The 20498-nt window shown below is 46.0% G+C and overlaps 1 protein-coding gene across 2 annotated transcripts; it reads left to right on the top strand.

The window, feature by feature from the left end:
- Positions 1-312: 312 nt before the first annotated feature.
- TMEM200C (transmembrane protein 200C) lies at positions 313-14108 on the top strand. Of its 2 annotated transcripts, none has more exons than XM_067699658.1 (2): positions 313-820; positions 3714-14108. In XM_067699658.1, the coding sequence occupies exon 2, from the start codon at positions 3811-3813 to the stop codon at positions 5662-5664; it is 1854 nt and encodes a 617-aa protein (XP_067555759.1). In that variant the 5' UTR covers positions 313-820; positions 3714-3810; the 3' UTR covers positions 5665-14108. The 2 variants fall into 2 exon arrangements, with proteins under 2 accessions (XP_067555759.1, XP_067555760.1); XM_067699659.1 differs by having other exon boundaries at positions 3577-14108.
- The last annotated feature ends 6390 nt before the right edge of the window (positions 14109-20498 follow it).

Genomic DNA, 20498 nt, shown 5'->3' with positions numbered 1-20498 from the left:
GTTAGTTGGGAGAAAAAGAACAAAGCTCCCAGCCAGGGCAGGCAGCGGTCCCGGGGCGCCCCGGGGTATGGGAGGGCCGAGGCCGAGGCGCCCGGCGCCCTGCCCTCCCCGCGCGCGCCCCCGGCCCGGGCCCGCTCCTCCGCCTCCCCTCACGCCTCCCAGTCCTCGGGGAAGCGGTTCTTCCGAAGAGACGCGCGCCCGCGGGAGAGGAAGTGGTGGGAGCGGGGGGAGGCCGGCGGGGGGGCGGCGGCGGGGAGCCGGGGAGGAGGCGGGGGACGGGGGGCGGGTGCGCCCCAGAGCTGCCGAGTCGGGCCGGGTACCGACTGCCATCCTGCAGCAATTTCCCTGTGTCATGGCTCCGGTCTCTTAGCAACAGCCGCGGGTCCGGCCGCCCCGAGCCGAGCGAGCCGCCGCCGCCGCCGCCGCCGCCGCCGCGGGCTCAACTCCACCCGGCGGAGCCCGGCGCGCGGCAGCCACACAAAGAGGCGCCGGGTCGGCCGGGAGCGCCGCGGGAGGGCACGGCGAGGGACCGGGGCGGCGGCGGCGGCGGGGAGAGCGGCTCCAGGCAGGATGCAGGATGCGGAGGACCTGACACTTCTTGGAAACTCTTGGAAATGGCTCCCGCCCCGGCACCGTAGGGGGCTGCGCACCCCGGGCGGGCGCTCGCCCCTGCTGCGCTGCTGAGCCGCGCTCGGATGGAGGGCCCCGAGGCGCTGTCCCTGCGCTCCGCCGTCGGCTCGGGCTGAAAAAGTTTCTCCATGGTTCCTTTGTGTAGCCCGAGCGCCCGTTCTCTGGCTGCGAGCTGCCCCAGTCTTCCCGGGTAAGTGAGCGATATTGTTTGCTTACAGTGCTGCCATTTTGAGCAATTCTGTCTGTCCCCGGCCCCCGAGCGGCCCCTCCCCAGCCCTCCTGCCCGAGCCCGGGTCCCCCGGGCGGGTGTTCGGGAGAGTAATTTTCCTGGGCGGGCTACACGGCATGCGCTGCCCAGATAAAAGCGAGTTCAGGACTGCCCTCACTTCGCTCCTGCCTGTTTTCTTTCCAGAGGCGGACTCCCAGCTGCTGCACTCATGTGACTCCAACATACATAAGCAGACCTAATAAGAAGGGCAAGGGGCTCGCTGCCCTGCCAGTGAGGGACCGGGGGTCGAGGACCTGGGTCGAGTCCCGGGCAGGGCAGGGCAGGGCGCTCCCAGTCCTGTGGGCTCTGAGCCTCAGACACCGAGTGGGGCTTAATCCATCATGAGCCGAGAACTTGAATGTCTCTCTTGGAAGCGGTCGTATTTTTAGACATCCCTCCTTTGCTTCCCCATCCTCCATTCCTTAACCACCCAAAGACCAGCACTAGGCAGTAAATTGCTAGGGCAGCCAAGCTCGAATGATAAGTTTGTTTTCCTTCGTTCTGTATGAAGAAAACCTCAAAGGTGGGTTTTCCGTGCCATCTGACCTTTATCAGTATTTCCCGTCAGATGGAAATACATAATAAAGGAGTTCAGGCTTCAGCAGAGCTGAAGGAATAATAAACTAGGGAGTTAATTACTAGCTGTTAAACTAATTTTAAAGATCTTCTGTAAGCGATTTGTTGAAACCCATTCCAGTCTTCCTTACACTCCACCCAGAGCCAAAGCTGCCTTGCTGAGGTGAAATACAGGTGTGGACCTTCCTCTCCCAAGACGTCCAGCACCCATATCAATGCCCAACAAAATGTTAGCCTTTCTCTCCTCTGGGAAAGCCACCTTGCCAACTGAGTCTGGGTTTGCTTCTAAAATGTCTGGCTTCCTCAATCCTTCTTAAAATCATCACAGGTCTTCAGATTATTACATTAAAGATGCTAGAGTCTAAGCAGTCTTTGTGTTACAACTACGTAATGAATGTATTCATCTGGGGGTGGGAGGAAGGGATGGACAGTAAGCTACTCTGGTTTTGGGTTTTTTTTTTTTTTTTTTTTCAATCTGTACTTACTGGTGCAGCTCCTTAAAAACGAAATTCAAAAGGTTTATAGATGTCTCTCTACTAACCCTCTGTAACCTACCTCATGTTTAACCCCTCTCTAACCCACCTGGCGTTCCTCCTTACTGAAAACCAACCAAGTTCGAGAAGATACTGATTTACAAACATTAGAAATAGTTGATTACCATTTGATTTTCCACCAGTGGAGGAATGATCCTGCCTGAACTGGTATGATGGAGGTGAATCAAGGGCCAAAGCTCTTCACCCAGGCACCAATTAAAAGCAAAATTCTACCGAAGTAATCCCACATTTCCAAAGGGTAATTTATTCTAAAACATTATTTTATAAAGGATATAATTCCCAAAGGCTTGTGAGTGATATCTAAGCCTTTCAATTTCATACAATGCCCTTAATTTTAACATCTCTATTATAGAAGGGAACACAACCAATGGAACAGAAAATGTGTTACTCTGGGGATCCAGTAGGATTGAAATTTTTAGAAGCTGACAGATATCCACAGAGATGCGTCTGTGCATTTACCTACCCAAGCTTTATTATAAACAACTAAACTTCCTATAGGAGAGTCCATTGACTGTTGCTGTCCTCCTTTCCTAAAAATGACCTCATAAGAAAAAGATGAAAACAGCTCTCACTTGGGGAAATGTCATTCTACAAATCGTTATTATGTAGACTGCTGTACCTAGTTAACTGCCTCCTCATTTGAATATTTGGATTGTTTAGAATGTGCTGTTGGCACAGTAATAAGGGGTCGGAACGCTATTATGGCAGAGTTTGTTTTTTAGTTTTTGTTTTGCTTTGTTTTCAGATTTGAATTTTCCCATATGAGAAAAAGATCTTTCTCTTGGAGATTCCGGGGGACTTCTCAAATTCCCTGATGAGATCTAGCACATGATACCTTTAAGGGAGTTCCTCTGAGGGAGGAGAGGAAGCCAGAAGGAAGAGCGCAGTTACATAACCAGTTACCTAAACCTAAATATTCCACCCCAAGAAGCTGTCCAGATGTTGCAAAAGAGAAATGAGGAAGCTGTGAGAGGGATCAGCGTGCCTCTAGCTGTAAGAACAGTGATGGCTGAGAGACCAGTTGGTGGATGGATCCATGGTCAGAGCACTGACATAGTTCTCTACTGTTCTCCTAGCCATGAACTCTTTATTAGTTATCTCGGGTAAATAGTCCGTCTGCCAGGATATGACTTTTAATTCCCATCCAGTGAAATGATTTCCTTTTGTCTTTATAAATCAGTAACTTTTGTGACTGTTTTTGGGACTGTGGGCCCCACACTGACAGATCTCTGTGCTCCGTCAGAGACTTGGAACTCTGGGGCAGCTCCCTTGAGAAAGCCAGGAAAGCCCTCGCCCACTACCGCCGAGTCCCACATTTATTGATAGCTTTTACTAATGGTCAGAATGCCGTTGGCTGTCAGGCAGGAGCGTTTGAAATGAGCACTGCTGGAATAGTACCTACAGAGTGAGTGAAGGATGCGGGGGGGGGGGGGGGGGGGGAGGGGAGAAGGAGGTGGACTCTCAAAGTGTTTTATCGTCTCTGATCAATTATTGCAACAGCGCTTCTCTTCCCTAATCCATTTCCTGCACCCCCTGGTCTCTACCTAGGGCACTCCCGTTAGCGGGTAATGGCCCTGGGACGAGGGACACGCACGTGGTGGGACCCGGGAGCGAGACCATGGCAGCCCGTGGGATGTTGCTGCAGCCAAGCCTACACCCTCTGACTGTCTTCCTCTGCTTTGCAGTGGGAGGAGGTGGCGGAGCAGCTAGTGGGCAGCTGGTGCCCCCGCCCCAGCACAGGCCTCCGCCCCAGGGGCTAGCCCCGCACTGCACCCGCTCGCCATGATCGCCACCGGCGGCCTGCTGAGGATTTCCGCCAGAAAGCAGGATCCCCTCCGCCCCCCAAGCCAAGTCCCCAAGCGCAGGCGGAAAGCCAAGAAGAGGCGCAAGAACGACGTGGTGGTGGTGAAAGGCAAGCTGAAGCTCTGTTCCGTCTCCGGGCTCATCGCCCTCTGCGGGATCCTGGTGCTGCTGGTGGGCATAGCCTTGGCGGTGGTGGGCTACTGGCCCAAGGCCAACGGGACCAACAGGGAGGGGGGTAAGCAGCTGCCGCCCGCAGGCAGCGGCCACCGCGTCCCCACCATGACCAACAGCAGCAGCAGTGGCAGCAGAAACCGGTCCAGGAAGCACCCGGGGCCTCCGGAGGATGTCACCGCCAGTTCCGTGGGCACGTCCAGGAGCACGCCTCCAGCACGGTCCTCCGCACCCTCTTCGTCCTCTCCTACGTCCGTGGGCTTCTTCTTCCGCATTTTCTCCAGCTACCTACACTCGGACAAGCTCAAGGTCTTTGGGCCCCTCATCATGGGCATCGGCATCTTCCTATTCATCTGCGCCAACGCAGTGCTACATGAAAACCGGGACAAGAAGACCAAGATCATCAACCTGCGGGACCTCTACTCCACTGTCATCGACGTGCACAGCCTCCGCGCCAAAGACCTGGCAGCCGCCGCGGCTGCGGCAGCCACCGCCTCCTCCTCGTCCTCCGCCCCCGCCTCGGCGCCCCCAGGGGCCGCGCCGCTCAACGGCTTCCTCAGCTACGTGCAGTCGCGGGGCCTGGAGCTGAAGCCCGGAGGCTGTGGCGGCGCCGGGGACGCCTTCGAGGCGACGGCGATGCTGGGCAGGGGTGCGTGGCCCCACCCAGCGGCGGTGGGCGGGGGCGGGGCCCGGGGCGCCGCGTCCCCCCCAGACCTGGCCTCGTCCCCGTGCCGCCCGCGGGAGCCCCAGAGCCTGGCGGAGGCCGTGTACAGCATCTACCGTGAGCGCTCCGGCGTGGCCGGCCGTCGCCGGGCCGCCGCCGCCACCGCGGCCGCCAGCAGCAGCAGCAGCCCAGCGCCCTGCAGCCCCTCCGAGAGCTGGGGCCGCCAGAGCACCGCCAGCTCCCTCGTGGGCTCCTCGCTGAGCGCCTTCGCGCTGCTGCCCCTACCGGGGGACCGCGACGGGGATGGGGACGCAGCGGGCGCGAGCCGAGGCTGGCAGCGGCCGCCCGGGGAGCGCGGCTCCCGGGAGATCCCGCGGGGCGAGCCCGACCTGAGCTTCACCGACCTCCGCGGCGCCCGGGGCGGCGCGCGCTGGGCGCCCCGCGAGCCGGAGGAGCCGGCGGGCGCGGCGGCCGCGTGCACCGCCAGGGGGCAGGGCGGCCGCCTGCCCAGGACCGGCAGGTACGCGGCCCTGCGACGCCGCAGCACCAGCGGGCTCCCGGACTACCGGGCGCCCTCGTCCCCCGAGCCCCCGCCCGCCTCGCGCAGCGCGGACCTGGACTCGACCGTCCCGGCCCCAGCTTCCTCCCCCGAGCCCCCGCTGCGGCGGGAGCGCTCGCCCCCCGCCGGGCCGGACTCGCCGAGCTCCCAGTCGGATGACCCGTCCTGCAGCAATAAGGGCTACACCCCGCTGCGGGAGGCCGGCACCTCCCTGGAGTCGGTGGTGGACCCGGTGGCTGGTGAAAGTCCAGACGGTGATGCCGCCACCTCCCCGGGGGCGGAGCAGAGTCCCCCCGAGGGTCCTGGCCAGAAGCCCCCAGCGGGCGAGCCCCCCCAGCGGGTGCAGAGGCAGTTTACAAACGAGGAGAAACTCTTCATGATTTCCCGATCTCACGCCCCATTGGTCGAGGACGGAGAACTGGAAACTACTGGCATTTAGGGAAAGAGGAGGCGAGAAAAGAGTGAGAAAATGGGAGAAACGCCCGCTTGAAGCAGTGAGCTTAACAGTTCCCTCTGTCCTTGGGGATTTATCCGAGGAAATCGTCCACTACCCAAAGAGCTGCAGAATGTTAGCCTTGAATTGCGTTCACGAGATTCCTGTAGATAACTCCAAGCAATTTTTTTTTAAAAAAAGCAAACTAGTCTTATATGTCCGATGGTGATTGTTCTATGAAAACCAAATGTATTAAAAGGTCAGCAATCTAGTTCATGGATAAAATTCTCTGAATTTTCTTAGGATCAAAATAATATATTTTTGACAGTAACTGTGCACTTTACTCCAACTTTTTTTTTTGGATCCCTAATTTCCCTAACCTGTACTCTGCCGCTGGTTTTGTCCACAGCTGCTTGTGAACGACAAGCTTTTTGCCTCCTATGCTTTTGCGGAGCATAGAAGGGTCTATCTCAGTTCTCTGAGAACTGATATTACTAAAGGAAGTCAAAGCCAAAAGCATGAGTTTGTCGGGAAAGAGCACTTTCCTCGCCCCACCCCACTCTGCTCATCCAGTTGCCCAAAGGCCTCTCTATTTTTGAAAAGGGAATTTACATTTTGCTACTAGGGCGTCTAATGGAGACCAGAGGGGGCCAGCACCTAGATGGACTGTTACATTCCTAAATTTACTATATCAAGTACACGATACTTTATGGAGTACTATCACACCTGTACTGAAAATAGCATTAACATGAAAAAAATCTTTTTTAATAAAACAAGTTTCCAAACAAACAAACATAATACTCCCTCATTTTGCCTTGGAACTAATACTTCTAACACACGTAAAACATTAGGCAGTTGAGCTGGTAAATCTAAGATATTTTGCTGTGATCCTGCTACTGCGATTCTAGCTCTCTTCCCGCAACGTGCTCAGCACCATCCTCACTCGGTCGAGTTCCATCATATTTTTATCTTTAAATGTAGGGTAGAACTGAACATTTGGGAGTGTGTCTTTCAAAGAGAATGAAACATTAAATAAACAGTAATTTTCTACAGTATTTCTAGTTTACCTCTAAGTATTAATTTACAGAGCATCAGGCTTAATGTTCTGCTGTCATCCTCTTGGAGTTGACCATTTGATTTTTTCTTTTAAGTTCATGATCTTGAATCCGTGGCCTACATAGGCTAGCAGGTGATGTTTTAATAATGTGGTAGATTGTTTGTGCTTGACTTTATTAAAAGTCAATTAGTTAATTTTCAAGACCAGTAGACAAACAGTAATTAATGTACCATTCTGATGCCCTCTTCCGTGGAGTTTGAGCTGAGCATCTTGGGAACGGTATGGCTTTTTTTCACCTACTCGGTTACAAGATCTACAGTTACGCACAGCTCAGGCTATCACGGCAGGAAGTTAAAATACTGATCTTCAAGGAAAACCTTGTCAAAGGTATGGTCATATCGGCGCCCATGAGTGAAACAGCGGGTCCACTGGAAAGAGTGCAGATTCATGAGTGAGGCTGGACCCCAGCTTTTGGCATTTGCTAGCTGTATAGCCTTGAACAAGTCACAAATGCTGAGTCTCAGTGATGCCATCTATAGAAGGAGAATTACTAGACAAACCTCATAGAGCTGTGAGAGGTGGGACAAGGGGTCCTGTGGACAGAGCCGGGTTGAGTGCTTGGCTCAGAGGAGTACTCAAAGACAGTGGTTACTGGAATTGCTACCATTATAACAGTGTCTGAATGCATGCTGGAGAAGAATGGGCCTTCCCTCCCCTTTAGCTCAAGAAATCCCGGGCTCAAATCTGGAATATCCACTTACTATCTGTGTAACCTTAGGCAAATCACTTAATCCCTCTGGGCCCCTGGTGGAAGATATAATCTCTCTGATTGCCTTCAGGTCTGAAAGCTTTACTTAAATTCAGGGTATTTGTTTTGTCCCGGATATAATCGTATCATATTTGTACATACAACTTTGCCAGATGAATATACTACTTCATAAACTACCATTAAGTGTCACATTCTGTGATCAATTTTTGAAGGACCTAATTTCTTCCCAGATTGAATTTGCATTAAGCTAATAACACACTTTAAAGCTGTGGATTAATTTATTTGGCTCTTCCATAGAGCAAAAGTGAGTTTCCTCTAAGAAGGGTGACAGGCGAGTATAATCATACCTCCAGGTAGTGTTAAATTTCAAGTCTCAATTGTTTTATCACACTTACAAAAGTATTTCAAAATTTCCTAGTTTTTCTTCTCCATTACCTTGCATACTGGGTAATTTATATACTGAGAGAGTTTGATGAGTTGTCTAAAAGGGAAAATAGGTTCTAGTCCTCTAAAATGCTATTTCCAGTCCTCAGAAAATATACTATAAAACGTTTAGCAAATAATTAAGCCACTTCCTCTTAGTTTAACTAAGGGGCAGGCAGAATATTTATGTCTTACAAACTTTAGAAAATTCAGTCCAACCAATTAACTAGGCTTAACAACGCTGATTGCCTTGTTATAGTAATCAGATTAAATAAAAACTTCTAGCTCGTATTGATCTGGACACAGGCCCTCTGAAATTAAGTAACTTCAGCAAACTAATTTAGCTCAGTATCAAGTCACATCTATCTTAACCATTAAGCAATTTAACTGGATTTTTTTTTTTTTAAGCTGGAGGTAAAGAATGAGCCCAATTTTCCAAATCTTGGGAGGAGCTGGGCTGCCATCAGACCTCAGAAAGGAATCCTCTGCAGTTATGACCATAGTGATTCGCAATCCTTCCCTTTCATAGGAGCAGAGATCTTCTGCAATAATAATGTTAAATGTTTACTTGCTACTTTCTGTGGGCCAAGTTCTCTTCTGCCCGCTCTGGACATATGATCTCGGTGACTCCTCACTCCATCCTCACTCAGCTCTGTCGAGGTAGGATTATTATTATCCCCACTTTACAGAGAGAGACGCTGAGATCAGAATGATGGAGTACTCGCCCAGCTTACACAGCTGGTGGATGGTGGAGCCAGGATTTACACAGAGTGTTAGGGATTATCTGTACCCACTGGCACATGCTGAGCTGAAGCTGGCATTTCTGGAGACCATCGAAATATTTTCTACATTTTTAGCATCCTGCTTGATCCCTTTCCAGAAACCATTCTTGGAGATATCCGGAGGAATCAGAAGGCACAGCCGTTTAAAAGGTGGAGTTTGCACTTAAGCCTTCAGACTGGCATAAACGAGGCTTTTCAGTGCGACTTTGCAGGGTTTGTTGAGGACATCTTAAAACATCGCGGAATCAGCCCCCCTCCTTCCTAAATGAGGTTGCTAAGAATCAGAAAGATGAAATAATTTGTTCGAAGGCAAACAGCAGGGGCAGGACTAGAATGTTAAAATAATTGCAACAATTGGCACATGCATTGCCTCCACACCCTGGATTTCTATCATACTAGCTGGGTGACCATGGGCAAGCTACTCAATGTCTCTGTGTCTCCATTTCCTTCCTCATACAATGGGATTAATAATGGTACCTGCCCTTATAGGACTGGTGCAACGATCAAATGAATTCACACCTGTGTAGAGTGCTTACAACGACCTTGGCACGTAGAAAGTGTTTTTAAAAGCTTTTAAAGTTTTAGTTAAAATAGAATCAACTGCTAAACAGAATAATTTCGTATGGCCTTCCTATTTATTAACAGAATAATGTTAGGTTTGAAATCTAAAGAGTAAGGCAACACAGCATGGTGGCTGGAAGCCTGACTTGCGGGGTGGGGATTAGAACACTGGACCGGGGTTAAGTGGAGGTAATAAAGAGCATCTAATGCACAGAATTAATTATTAAAGTACATCAACTAATATACTTAAAGAACTCAGAACAACTCCTGGCACAAATAAACCTTCAGTAAATGTTAACTACTATTATTAAAGGCAAAATAGAGAAAGGTAATTAGTAGGCTAAATTTACTGCTCAGTTGTTAGGGACAACCAATAACTTACTGTATACTGAAAAGTCTCTATAATTCAGGCATATTAGAAAGAAGAGAACTTAAGAAGTGAGGACTGAGGCCTCTGCAATGCCCCCAGTAGACCATGGAATGAAGGAGCGCTGGATGTGTGCTCTTCATGGTCTTGGCGTCAGAATGTTATATACAAGCAGTGAATACGCAAACCGGGTAACTTGGCTGTTTCTGGACATGATTATGAAGGCTGGCCACATCAGAAGGGCCAGGCTATCCCCCCTCTCCCCGCGCCCCCGTGGTCCCAACCCCCTTCTGTGAGGGGAGCGGGCTGGGAGAAAGGCTGGATGAAGACTTAAAGTGACGAGCAGATGTGTTTGGATTTTAAAAATTGTCTCAACAAATGTTTTTTCTATGCTAGTTTTTCTGCAGTTTTGAAAATTTTTTTTGAGTTAGAGAACTGGAAAAAAGGAAAGCCCTGCCAAGAACATTAAATTAGAACGAAGTATATGAATTTGTATTTTGATCAGAATACTATTTTTGCCAAGATATTATATATATATGTGTGTATATATATATACACACACACATTTTATAGTCGCATGAAGAATAGGACTGATCTTTGTGGAATTTGTTTTCTATAGACCCAGACTGTTTGTTTGTTTACTTATTTATTTTGGACTAAAAATCCAAAATAAATAAGTAAATTCAAAATTTGCGGTACGCGGGCCTCTCACTGTTGCGGCCTCTCCCGTTGCGGAGCACAGGCTCCGGACGCGCAGGCCCAGCGTCCATGGCTCACGGGCCCAGCCGCTCCGCGGCACGTGGGATCCTCCCGGACCGGGGTACGAACCCGTGTCCCCTGCATCGGCAGGCGGACTCCCAACCACTGCGCCACCAGGGAAGCCCCAAAATTCACTTTTTGAATGACAGACTCTGAAAAGGATTCTGAGGCGCTTCTTTTTCCTGTCTCTCTCTAGGGAAATCATCTCCTAGGTCTTTTCTTCGAAAGGAATGACTTTAAGTGGATATGAAAATTATATGTGATTTAAGTCACCACAAAATGGGGAGTCCATCTGCACTAACAACTTTAGTCAAACAGCTACCTGCCACCTCCAGAGACCCGGGGAGCAACTTCTTTTGTGTGTGCTGTTTCTCTCTGATGGCAGAAAAGCCCTGGTCAGGTGGTGGGTCCCTCTAGGCACGAGCCACAGCAGGAGTTATAAATGGCCCCATCCTGGGAATTTAGGCTACACCCCTGAGCCAGGGTCCTTTCAGGTTTCTAGCATCTCAGATATATTTATTCAAGTTTAAAATGGCCCTGTAGGGCATTGGCTGAACCATTACTAAAATAACAGGGTTTTTTCTGCTCATAATATTGCCGTCAAAAGACTAAAAAAAGTTAAGCAGATTCACCTAGAGTATCGTAAAGCTTGTGCCTGACTCAGCACCTTTACCTGGCTTCCTCATCCCACACTGTGACTGAGGCCTGCTAAGGGCGAGAAGGCTGACTGCCAATCACAAGAGAGGAAACAAGGGGGCAGATCCCGACGTGGGAGAGCCAGCATCGTGCAAAAAAGACAAAAAACAAAAAGCTAGGCTAGGAAAACTTTTTGTTTCACACATGAGCACTTGGTTACTCTTGTCTGCAGATTATCTGTATGCCAGGGAGCGTTTCACAATGAAACATTATGGTAACTTCTATTCCTTAGAAAATATTATTTCAGCAAATGTATGGTGGAGTATATTTTCCAATATTTAAGAAATTCAGCATAACACTGTACCATTGACACGAATCTGCTTGATGCTAGGGATTGCCAAACGTCTGATAATGTTTAATAATGAAGAAGAGAAACTTATCTGCACATTTACAAATTGCTTTCATGTTGAGAAACTCAACTATCTTTAACTATGTCTATACTTTCAAAGGGAGAAAGTACACAAGTTATTATAACTGGTGTAGTAGGTCCATCAAAGCAAGACAGGGCAAAAAACTACTTTGTCTCAGTGCAGGACTTTGGCCATTCCTTTGCGTTATGTGGTAACTGCCTTACTCCATTTTATATAGCTTATAACTTAAAAGAAAATAATTTCACCTGAAGAAATAAACAGCTTTAGCTGAAGCTGCTGCTGTTTGGGTAAAATACCTAATTCATTTTCAGATCAGTTCAGATTTTTAACTGAGGGTCAGGAGGCAGGCAGGCACCATGGTGCTAGGTGTGAGGAGTGAAGCTATGACGCAGACACAGTTCCAGCCCACGGGGTTTGCGGTAGTACTGTTGATACAGGCACGTAACCAATCATTTCAGTACAATGTAAGAATTATGACAGTTATCATGTGGACCCTACAGCTGAATCTTGAGAAATGAAGATGTCAGCTGGGTGCAAGAAGGTGCGAAAGGTGTGTCAAACAGTGGGACCAGCCTGAGCAACTTCATGGAGGGAAAACACCATTTAACGAGCTATACTGTCATAACACAACGTCATAACACAATGTGTCTTTTTCCGAGACTCCCCACAATTGCAGACAGAGCGAGGTGTTTGTTTCAAAAAAAATGAAAAACAACAAAACTATCTATGGACAGATAAGATAGGTATCTCCTTTTATAACTAGCAGAAGCATTTTTGGAATCAAGATTAAAGTAATTTGGGCATTAAAGTACTTAAAATATATACTCTCTACCATTAGATGCTTATTAGACATTTAATTATGCCCCATTTATAACTAACCTGACAGGCAGGACTTTTTAGTTGTGAAGTATCAGTACATGGGAACTCACCATATTCTCATTGGACCTAAGCTGTCTTTATGAGCAAGAATTACTTTTGCTGAATCATATATTGCTTTAAAATAACCATTTAGTTTAAATGTTCAAGTTCTGGAAATCATTTCTCTCGGTGTGGTATAAAGGGGATAAGACTGCGAGGGGAATCAGCCACGTGGCAGTGCTGTGCGTGTGCTTCCAGCATGGTGGATAATGTCGTGCTGACCCACATGCTGTGAGGACTGGAAACAGCGTGAACTCGGGGCTATTTTATCAAGGCTGCAGGGCATTCTTCCAGAATCTAGACGTGATAAATGAATGCATTTGTACATTAATTTGCAACATCATTTATATCAGAGCAAAGATAATTTCTCTTTATTAATAAAGCATCCCATTCCTATTTTTTTTCACATCAGTGTTTATGGCAAAAGGAAAGATTATCTAAGGCCTAGTTGTCTCGGATGCAAATAAGAACGAGATAAGTCTGAGTATTCTTTACGGACTATAGCACCAAGACTATGCTTTTAAATTTCTAAGTAGCCAGTCATTTGGGGATAGTCACTGAAACCAGATTCAGCCAGAATAATGGTCTGGCACTGTATAAATGCAGCCTAATACTTCATTTACACATAAAGCTGCAAACTAAAAGACAGAGGGAAAATCTACTTTCTTCAATACAAATATTCTAATAAAGTAAAAAAAAAAAAAGTATTATTCTCTTCCTTTGAATTTCGCACATTCTGATTTCTTCAAAATCTTTTTAGTGTGTAAACAGCCAAGGCAAAAATACAGTGTGTTCATTGTTTCTTCTAATCCATCAAAGTGAGAACTTTGCAAAAGCACTTTCTATTACAGATCAAGTTCAATGGATGTATTATCAACTGCAGTGTCATTATCCGAGCCACCAAATAAATCTTTCATAGAGATGTATTTATCGGTAAGAGATTTAAAATGTGGAAATACTGGTAGCTAAAGTGCTACAGTTAATTTGGCATGGTAAAAGATGTCAGGAAGAAAACAGAATTCTTGATAGAGCAAGAAAATTCGAAAGACTAATTTGGTGACCTAAATGCTGATCCTCCTGCTTATATAAGCACACATCTCAATGTGTTTGGAGCACAAAATATCAGTGCGGTGCTTGCACATGCGGTTGTACAATTTCTCCCATTCGTATTCCTAATTTCATTTCAGCTTTATTCCTCGGAACATTTCTTGATTTATCAGTCTTGCTTGGGATTACTATTTTAGAAAAAAAATGAAAGCATTTATAGTAACAGTCATAATAATAATTGTAATAGGCTTAAAGGAGCCCAAAGAGAAATCTGAGTACTTTACTAATAACCTAGTAATTATTTGTGCCCAGTTTTCTATATCTTCTCAGAGAGTAAATTGAATGATATCTTCTTGAAACATGTGCTACCAAAACACAATTAAAATGCATGTTTGCAATGTCCTCCTTTCTTAATCCCACGGACGTTGGACCCTAAAAACTTTCTTTTATTTTTATGATATATTCTAAGTCAAGATTTAGGGATGGATGCTTTCCAAGATTTCTTTTATTTATAAAGCAAATGAAAAAGAAATTTAATAATGCTATAACTGCTTGAAAGATCTGCCATCTTTGATTAAGTCAATGGCAATTAAGCAGAACACAAATAAAGTGAACAGAGCATCCGGCTAGTCTGTAAGGATGAATCATCTTCAATGGAAGTACCAAATAATAGTAAAAAAAAAAAAAAAAGTAAATAAAATGGTCTGAAAAGAAGAAACTTCTTTCAGGCATGATTAGAGCCATGAGTAAAAATAATCTAAGTTGATGTGTGGCGATTTCTAATGCAGCATAATTTTAGAAAATTATTTGGTGATTGTATAACTGTGACATGCCTGAAAAATGTTGATTAAACTGGTTTACACAATGGTTGAGAGGTATAATTATTTAGCCACGCTCCCACAGTCATTTGGAAAGCAATTGTAAGTTCCAATTCTAAAAGGCTGTTTTGGATTCTAAGCCCTGGAGCTGGTGGTTGAATGCAAAGCCGTTTCTATCCCCTGAAAATGATGAGGTCCTAGAAGTGTCACAGTCCTGTTTCATTCAACTCTGATTTCATTTGCCCACGTTAGGAAGAACAACTTCAACAGCAATGCAGATCTGTACTTAAATGCTTTCTCTCTTGCCCAGTATTGTTTAGCACACTTAATTCATGGAAGAAAGACAGTGATAAAATATGAAACAGGGTCTCAGAATAAATAATCCAGCCATTGTATCTTTTGACTGGTAAGTATTCCATGCAGTCAGTCTTCAAGGCAGAAGAGGGGAAGATGGTTGAGAAGATAAGCCAGAGGACCTCTTAAAATCTGGGGCATTTTTAATAATCTCCTGAAACTGATATGAGTGCCTGAGATTGATGTCCGGATCTTGGCCTGGAATTGTATCAATAGATTTGGGAATCAGTCTGTTGAAATGAACATTAGGACTGATGATAAAAATATCAAGTGGGAAGATTCCTAGGACTTTGAGTTGCAGAAGTGACAGAGGAATGGAGATCTCAGAGGTATTCTCGTGGGCACCAGTGGTCCCCGTGCAACATGAAGCAAGATCATTTTTGCAACTTACTGCATTATCTTGAGGTCCATGAACAAAAGCAGCGTAGTAGGAAAACCTAGCTTCAGGCAGATAATAGTTCTTATGACACAGACTGCAACCTTAAGAAAATCACCAAATACCAAAACTTAATTTCTACATCATAGAATTCTGTCATAGCCCAGGCTTAGGAGAAAAGGTGCTCATGGCCACTTTGGGTATTATATTTTGATTTTCCTATCAAGTAGCCTATATTTTCACTATGCACTTTATAGTCAATATTATGAGCATAAGTGAAGGCCTGAATGTTTTAGAAGCTCTGGGCCTTGCCAAGTGGGCTTAATGAAACTAGAAAGAAGCCCTGAAAGTAAAACAAAACAAACAAATGTCAATTTTACAGGCGCTGGAATTGATTTCATACCAAATTTGCATAATTAAATTAAAATAAAAGAAAATAGGAATAATTCATTATGCAACTAAGTTGCTCCTTTTAAACAGACAGGATTTTTTTTTTCTTAGACTCTAATTAGGAAATTCAGAGATGGTCAAAATCATTTTGAAAGAGCTTATGTTTGTTCCACTGCCAGTTGGGGGCATTTTCAAGGGAAGATGTGCTAGGGAGAGTGTTGGAAGAACTCAAAGTGTCACACCATAAACAGTCGTTGCTGGAGTTCACACACTTGATGTGAACTTGCTTTTCTCTGGTTTAGTCTTCCTAGAACCAGTCTATGAACTTCTCAGATTTCAAGGTAGAATATAGTGCTAAGCAAAACACAGCAATAGCAATGCAAATTTTATCTTATCATGCTATTGTATGCCTAGGGTAGTTCATTTAAATAGCATCATTAATTTTCACTTCAATTCTGGTTTTCCATAGACCGCAATAAAGGGTTCAAGGCTGGGTCTAATTGGCATAAACGTGGTGGGAATTTTACCACTGTCAAAGGATGAATCATTTGATTTAGGTTAAAAACAATCTATCCTGCTTTATCCTTATTGAACACCTATGTTGATCCTTGTGAAATCTTCCCTGAACGATTTTGTGCTAGAATTGTCCTGGTGAGCAATTCCAAAACCATATTGAACAGAAGAGTCAGTCTTTACAATTTATCAACACCCCATTTTCAGACTGCTTTCTGTAAAATCACTTGCTCGTGCTTTTATCCCCAGGTAACTCAGAGAGCTTCCCATTTTTTGTTTAGTGAGCTACAATTTTAGATTTTTCTGCATCTTGCTCCCCCTACTGTTGAGTAGATATCCGTGCTCCCTAAAGTAAAAATCACTGCCATGTTTCAAGATATTCTATGCTTTTTCTATAAAATGAATGCCCTCCCCGGCTGCCCCTCTCCCCTTGATCAAAATGTGAGGCAACCCAGAAAATAAACATTTCTTTCTATCATCACTATGCCCGTCAATAGCATAAGCCCACTCTGTATTCTTTCTGAATTCTTTTACGCAGCTAGGCTCACATCCTGACAACGTGAACAGAAGTCCACTGCAAGGGTCCCTGCCAATTTTTCTTCACCTGTGGTACCAAGGCTGATCACATCTCCCACCACCATCCCTTTTATGTGTCCATTTATTCAGCAAATGTTCATCATAAACTTTCTAGTTTTCAGACCATGTATTTTAACAATGAAAATATGAAAAGGATGCACTTCTTGACCTTGGACTATCATACTCTAGTGGCAGACACTGATTCGTATACATAAACAAATAATTTCAACGTGTGACAAGTGGAGAGGTGACATATCTATATCTATATATATATATACCATAGTTGTTAAGAACACGCATTTTCAGCTCTGACCTAACCCCCGAAATTTTCTCACGTGCAAAATAGGATGACAACTGTACCTCCCTCAGAAGGTTTTTGCGAGGAATAAGTGATACACGGTATATAAGGCCCTGTGTCTGACACACAGTTGGTGATCAGTAAATGCCAGCTATTATGACCGGTGTTATAGTCATCAGCAATTGTCTGGGTTTCCTGAAATGAGCACTCTTCTCCCACTCACGCCTCAAAATTCCTTCAGCTGGTTTGACACATCATTTTGAACTAGGCAGGGTTCCTGTGTACCAACACCCACGGGGTTCACCACCAAGTGTCTGGGGGTGGGCCTGGAGCTGCCGCTGTTCCCCCCCAGTCATCAGTCAGGAAGAGCTGGGCGTGGGATGGAGGAGAGCAAAGGCAAGCTGGACCCCCGGCACCTCTGCGTCTGCTGCAACATCATCTCACCTTCCCAGGATAATGGCAGCTGCTTTGCTTCCTCCTTCTGCAAATTGGTCTTTTGGCCAATTCCTAACTCAGAATTATACAGGGCAGTATATTCTGGAAAAAAAGATCCAACTTAACCTAGTTGACACAGGTGAAAAAACACCAGAGTCCATCTGTCCTCGACTTGCCATCTGATACGCGCCCCTTTGACCGTATTTAACTTCCAGATAAAGACTTAAGAAAACCATGCTTCTGCCTAACATGATACAATCACGTCTCATATGACTGAAAATACTGAGCCCCCTAACATGCTGGTCCTGGTGAAATGGGTGCAACTGGCTACAGGCAAGACTGTTTAACCATTTGAAAAACAAGGAACTCAAAAGTGAAGCCCATGCTTTGTTTAAAGATGAGGGCCCAAGTCTGCCTGGAGATCTTTCGATGTTAAACTATTTTGGGTCAACGTAGTCTCCTTGGTGCGGGGCCCTTGGGTTCTCCAAGTATTGTAAGAGGCTGTGGCTCTTGAGAAGCAAGTCTTAACCCCTTAACCAGCAGCATCTATCTCAAAGATCTAACGTGACCCTTGATTTAGAAGGTTTACAGCTGGGGTGAATGACACCTGGGTACAGTAAACAACCCCTGAGGAGGAACAATAACAAACACCTGTCAGGTGATTTCACTAGCTCTCTGGGCCCTAGAACTTAAGGACCTAAACCAATACATTAACAAAAATGAAAATTTTAATTATATACACCAGAGCCTTTGAAAACCAAGTTTTGGAGAAACTTGGCCCAGTTTTGGAGAAAAACAGAAGTGAGCAAATATTGCATGGACAGTACTGCAAACGCAGATTAGGGGATCATTCTAGGGACAAGGAAGCAGGTATATGAACTGACACGAAGAGTTGACGGGGGGTGAAGAGAAGAGAGAAAAAAAAGGAAAAAGAGTTTGCAGCTTTCTAAAGGAAGTTCTTATTTGCTGTAACTATTTCCATAGCTGCTACATTTCCGCTGTGTTGTGACTATTTATGGACGTCAAAGAGTCTTTTTCATGTGTAGGTTCCAATTACAATCTGCCAGCAATTCATCAGGGCTGTGAAGGCAGCGCTGTAGCTGTATTAGCGGCGTCACCTAACTCGAGCAACCTGGCTCCAGTTCCCCAAATCAGCTTTTTCAACAACAAAGAAATCTGGGGAGCCCTTTATTTATAAGGCAAGTGGTGCAAGGGCTTCGCCGTGGGACGAAGGCATCTTGAAGGCATCTTCCTGGAGGTTTTCACCATTGGCCGCTCTGCATGTCCAGTTCCGTAAGCAGAAAGTTCTACCCCAATATTATGTTCCTTCTTTACTGTGCAAAGTAAATTTTCTGTGGAATATGAATTTCCTCTCAGCTTCTCACAGTTCAGTAATGCCTGGCAACATCAAAGAACCAAGATGACAAAATGGGATGCTTTCGGAACATAAAGATGCTGGGTCCTTCAGTCTCTTTCAAGAAATAATGGTGTCAGCAACACCTCTCAGGTGACGTTAGCATCAGCACAAACAGCCCCACCGAGCTGGAAAAAAAGCTGGGTTGTTAAAGCGGGGGCATATATGCCATTTTCAAACCAGAAATGCATCCAGCATTTGGATGCTATTAAGAGATATTAAGATATTTGGAGATATTAAGATTTGGAGATATTAAGATTGCCTGTTATTTGGTAATGATTACTGCATCTCTGATATTTGAGGAAGGGAACAATAAAGAAGCTAAAAATTAATCATTGCTTGGGAATAAACAATTGTTGAAATCATAAAGAGCTGCCATAAAAAGCCCCATTCTACAAATATTACCCCCAACTGTGTGACTTAGGAATGTCACAGCTGGTAAATCTTTCTATTATGTGAACAAAAATGAACTCAAAGCCTAGCAAATTGTAAAATGCTTCTTCCACTCCCATCCACACACTGAAACTCTTTTCCCTTCTCATTTGAAGAGGCCTCCACCAGCTTGTCGTGGCCCCATAGAGCCCAACAAAATCGGTGGATGTTGATTGTGGGAAACAGAAAAAAGGAAGGCAGGGAGGCAGGGAGGCAGGGAGGGAGGGAGGGAGGGAGGGAGGAAAGAAAAAAGCTGATTGCTTCCTAATGCTTACAAGTGTCCAAATGTGATGATGCGTTTCATATTGCTCAGCAGAGGGGCATACCTCTGCTGGTGAACTTCTTGTTCTGGCCAAGTGAGTTAGTCTCGATGGGGCTATTAATTTATACAGGCAGATCTGAGTCAGTGTTGTTCTGACAAAGTAGGTGCTGATACCAAGAAACAGAGAATCCATCTTAGAAAAAGAAATCAACACCTGGAGCAGATCAGTGGTTCTCTACTGGGGGGAGATTTTGCCTCCTTCTGGGGACATCTGGCAATGTCTGGGGATATTTCTGGTTGTCACAACTGGGGTGTGGGGCTGCTACTGGCATCTAGTGGGCAGAGGTCAGGGATACTGCTAAACGTCCTGTAACGCACAGGAAAGTCCTCTCTCCCCTGTTCCCCACCCCACTGAACAAAGAATTAATTGACTCAAAATGTTGATTAGTGCCTAGAACTAGAAATCCTGTGATATATTAAATATGGCCCCAGATGTTTTGCCACTTCTTCCATCAAGAGATGGAGTGCTTCCCGCTGTGGCTGGCCTGGACCAATTGAAGACAGTGGAACCGATGTTCACATTCCAGAGCTGAGGTCCCAAGATGCCTTTTAGCTTCCTCCTGTGCTCCCTGCGACCATCTGCCAGGTCATCTCAGGCTGCTGCCCTGAGACCATCATGCCAGGAAGAAGCCCAAGATGAAAGATCAAGTAGATAGAAAGACCCATCTGTCCCAGCTGTACCCACGAGGTCAGCAGATGAGTCCCTACCACCCCACAGCATGGTGAGAAAGGAAAACTGGCTCTTTCGTGTCACTAAGGTCTGGCTGGTATGCCGCGCAGCCATTGGTGACTAATTGGGGGATACGCGGAGCTTATTTTCTCCAGCATTCTCCGAGCGACGGTCCACCAGACCTTTACCAGAAACCTACCGGAAGTGGTCCCGGAGAGGACAGCAGCTAAAGCTACTGCTTCTTTGCCTTCAGTGATGAAACCAAACCAGTGAAATTCTGGGGAAAACACTCTTCACTAGTGAAAACATTCTAACCACCACTGGGCCCTGCTCTCTTTCCACTCAACTCAAGTCAGCATCAATCGGGGTATGTTGAGGGGAGAGAAGAGGATAGGAAAGCAAATCACAGCGCAGAATCGAGAATCTCCACAAGCCATTATGCGTTACATCCTTCCTGCATTCCATGGTTTTCTCTCTGGAAAACCCCAGGAG

The sequence above is a fragment of the Pseudorca crassidens genome, chromosome 12 (assembly GCF_039906515.1).
Source record: "Pseudorca crassidens isolate mPseCra1 chromosome 12, mPseCra1.hap1, whole genome shotgun sequence".
Classification (NCBI taxonomy): Eukaryota; Metazoa; Chordata; class Mammalia; order Artiodactyla; family Delphinidae; genus Pseudorca; species Pseudorca crassidens.
This window is presented reverse-complemented; position numbering and strand designations above follow the sequence as displayed.

Coding starts and splice junctions, on each gene's coding strand:
- TMEM200C (XM_067699658.1), top strand. CDS start 3,811: ATGATCGCCACCGGCGGCCTGCTGAGGATTTCCGCCAGAAAGCAGGAT.